Source organism: Cynoglossus semilaevis, chromosome 9, assembly GCF_000523025.1.
Source record: "Cynoglossus semilaevis isolate Cse_v1.0 chromosome 9, Cse_v1.0, whole genome shotgun sequence".
NCBI lineage: Eukaryota > Metazoa > Chordata > Actinopteri > Pleuronectiformes > Cynoglossidae > Cynoglossus > Cynoglossus semilaevis.
Window position 1 is genome coordinate 1,686,237 of NC_024315.1, and position 1,153 is coordinate 1,687,389.

Consider the following 1,153-nt stretch of genomic DNA (forward strand, 5'->3'; position numbering starts at 1 on the left):
AGTCTTTTGATGAACTTTTTAAAAAAGGTGTGATGTTGAACTGAGTTAAAGACCACATGAACACAACAACAGTTCCTAACCCTAACAGTTCCTTCACTTCACTGACATCAACTTTATTCTCATTTACACCTCGTCCAATCACAGGCTTCTCTCTCTCTCTCTGTGTGTGTGTGTGTGTGTGTGTGTCAGACTGATGCTCAGAGAGGAAGCCCCCAGCGCTCCTCCCAAGAACATCGTAGCCAGTGGACGCACCAACCAGTCCATCATGGTGCAGTGGCAGCCCCCTCCAGAACCTCAGCTCAACGGGCTCCTCAGAGGTTACGTCCTCAGGTAACTGTTTAAAATAATAAATCCTTGTTCTGCAGGTTCTGATGACGACCCCTCACACCGTACTGGACCTTATTGGCCTGTGTTTCAACTTTGGGATTTTTATTGTTTTTGGTTTGGTAGAGAGAGTCATGCTCAGTAAGGAGGACACAATGTTGTTTTAGTAGTAGTACCACTACTGTCCAGCAGGGGCAGACGTTAACACAACGCTTTCTCGACCACTCTTCACGAATTACCAACTTTTTTTCCATTTTTTATAAAGATGATTAGTTTGTCTTGTCCGTGAACTCCTGGACATCAGAGCAGCTGTGGCGCCACCTTGTGTTTTCATTAGACACGTGAGGGAATAACTGTTGGCAGCACTCTGGGGGGGGGGGGGGGGGGGGGGGGGTGGAGGATGGAGGTGGGTTTAAAATTAAAAAGGTAAAAAACTAAAACTCCAGCTTTGACTTTGAAGCTTCAAAGGTCAGCACCGTCCGACCTTAAAGATCTGTGTGGGCAGTAAAAGTGAGACTGAGGTGAAAACAGCCGTTGCCATGGAAACAGTCAACAGTCTCAGTTGTTCGTTAGTCGTGGTTCTGACCCTCAGCTCAGACCAGACTAATGGATCGGTCCTACAGAACTGAGGCACCGAGTTACCGACTCCACAACGATGGGAGTGAAGCTACGCCATCAGGTGGTCAGTGGTCAGGTTGACCCCAGATGACCCCAGATGACCCCAGATGACCCCAGTCCTACAGCCAGTTCTTCACAGACACTCCAACACACACACATTGACATATAATAATGTGACAGTAGAACCTGACCTGAAATAGAAGTTCACACA

At 47.4% G+C, this 1,153-nt stretch overlaps 1 protein-coding gene across 1 annotated transcript in view; it reads left to right on the forward strand.

Moving 5' to 3' along the window:
- Positions 1 to 1,153, forward strand: part of sdk1b (sidekick cell adhesion molecule 1b) — a 148,520-nt gene that overhangs the window by 112,446 nt on the left and 34,921 nt on the right. Inside the window, 1 exon segment of the mRNA XM_025058662.1 lies at positions 190 to 330. Coding sequence (XP_024914430.1) covers positions 190 to 330 — 141 coding nt within the window.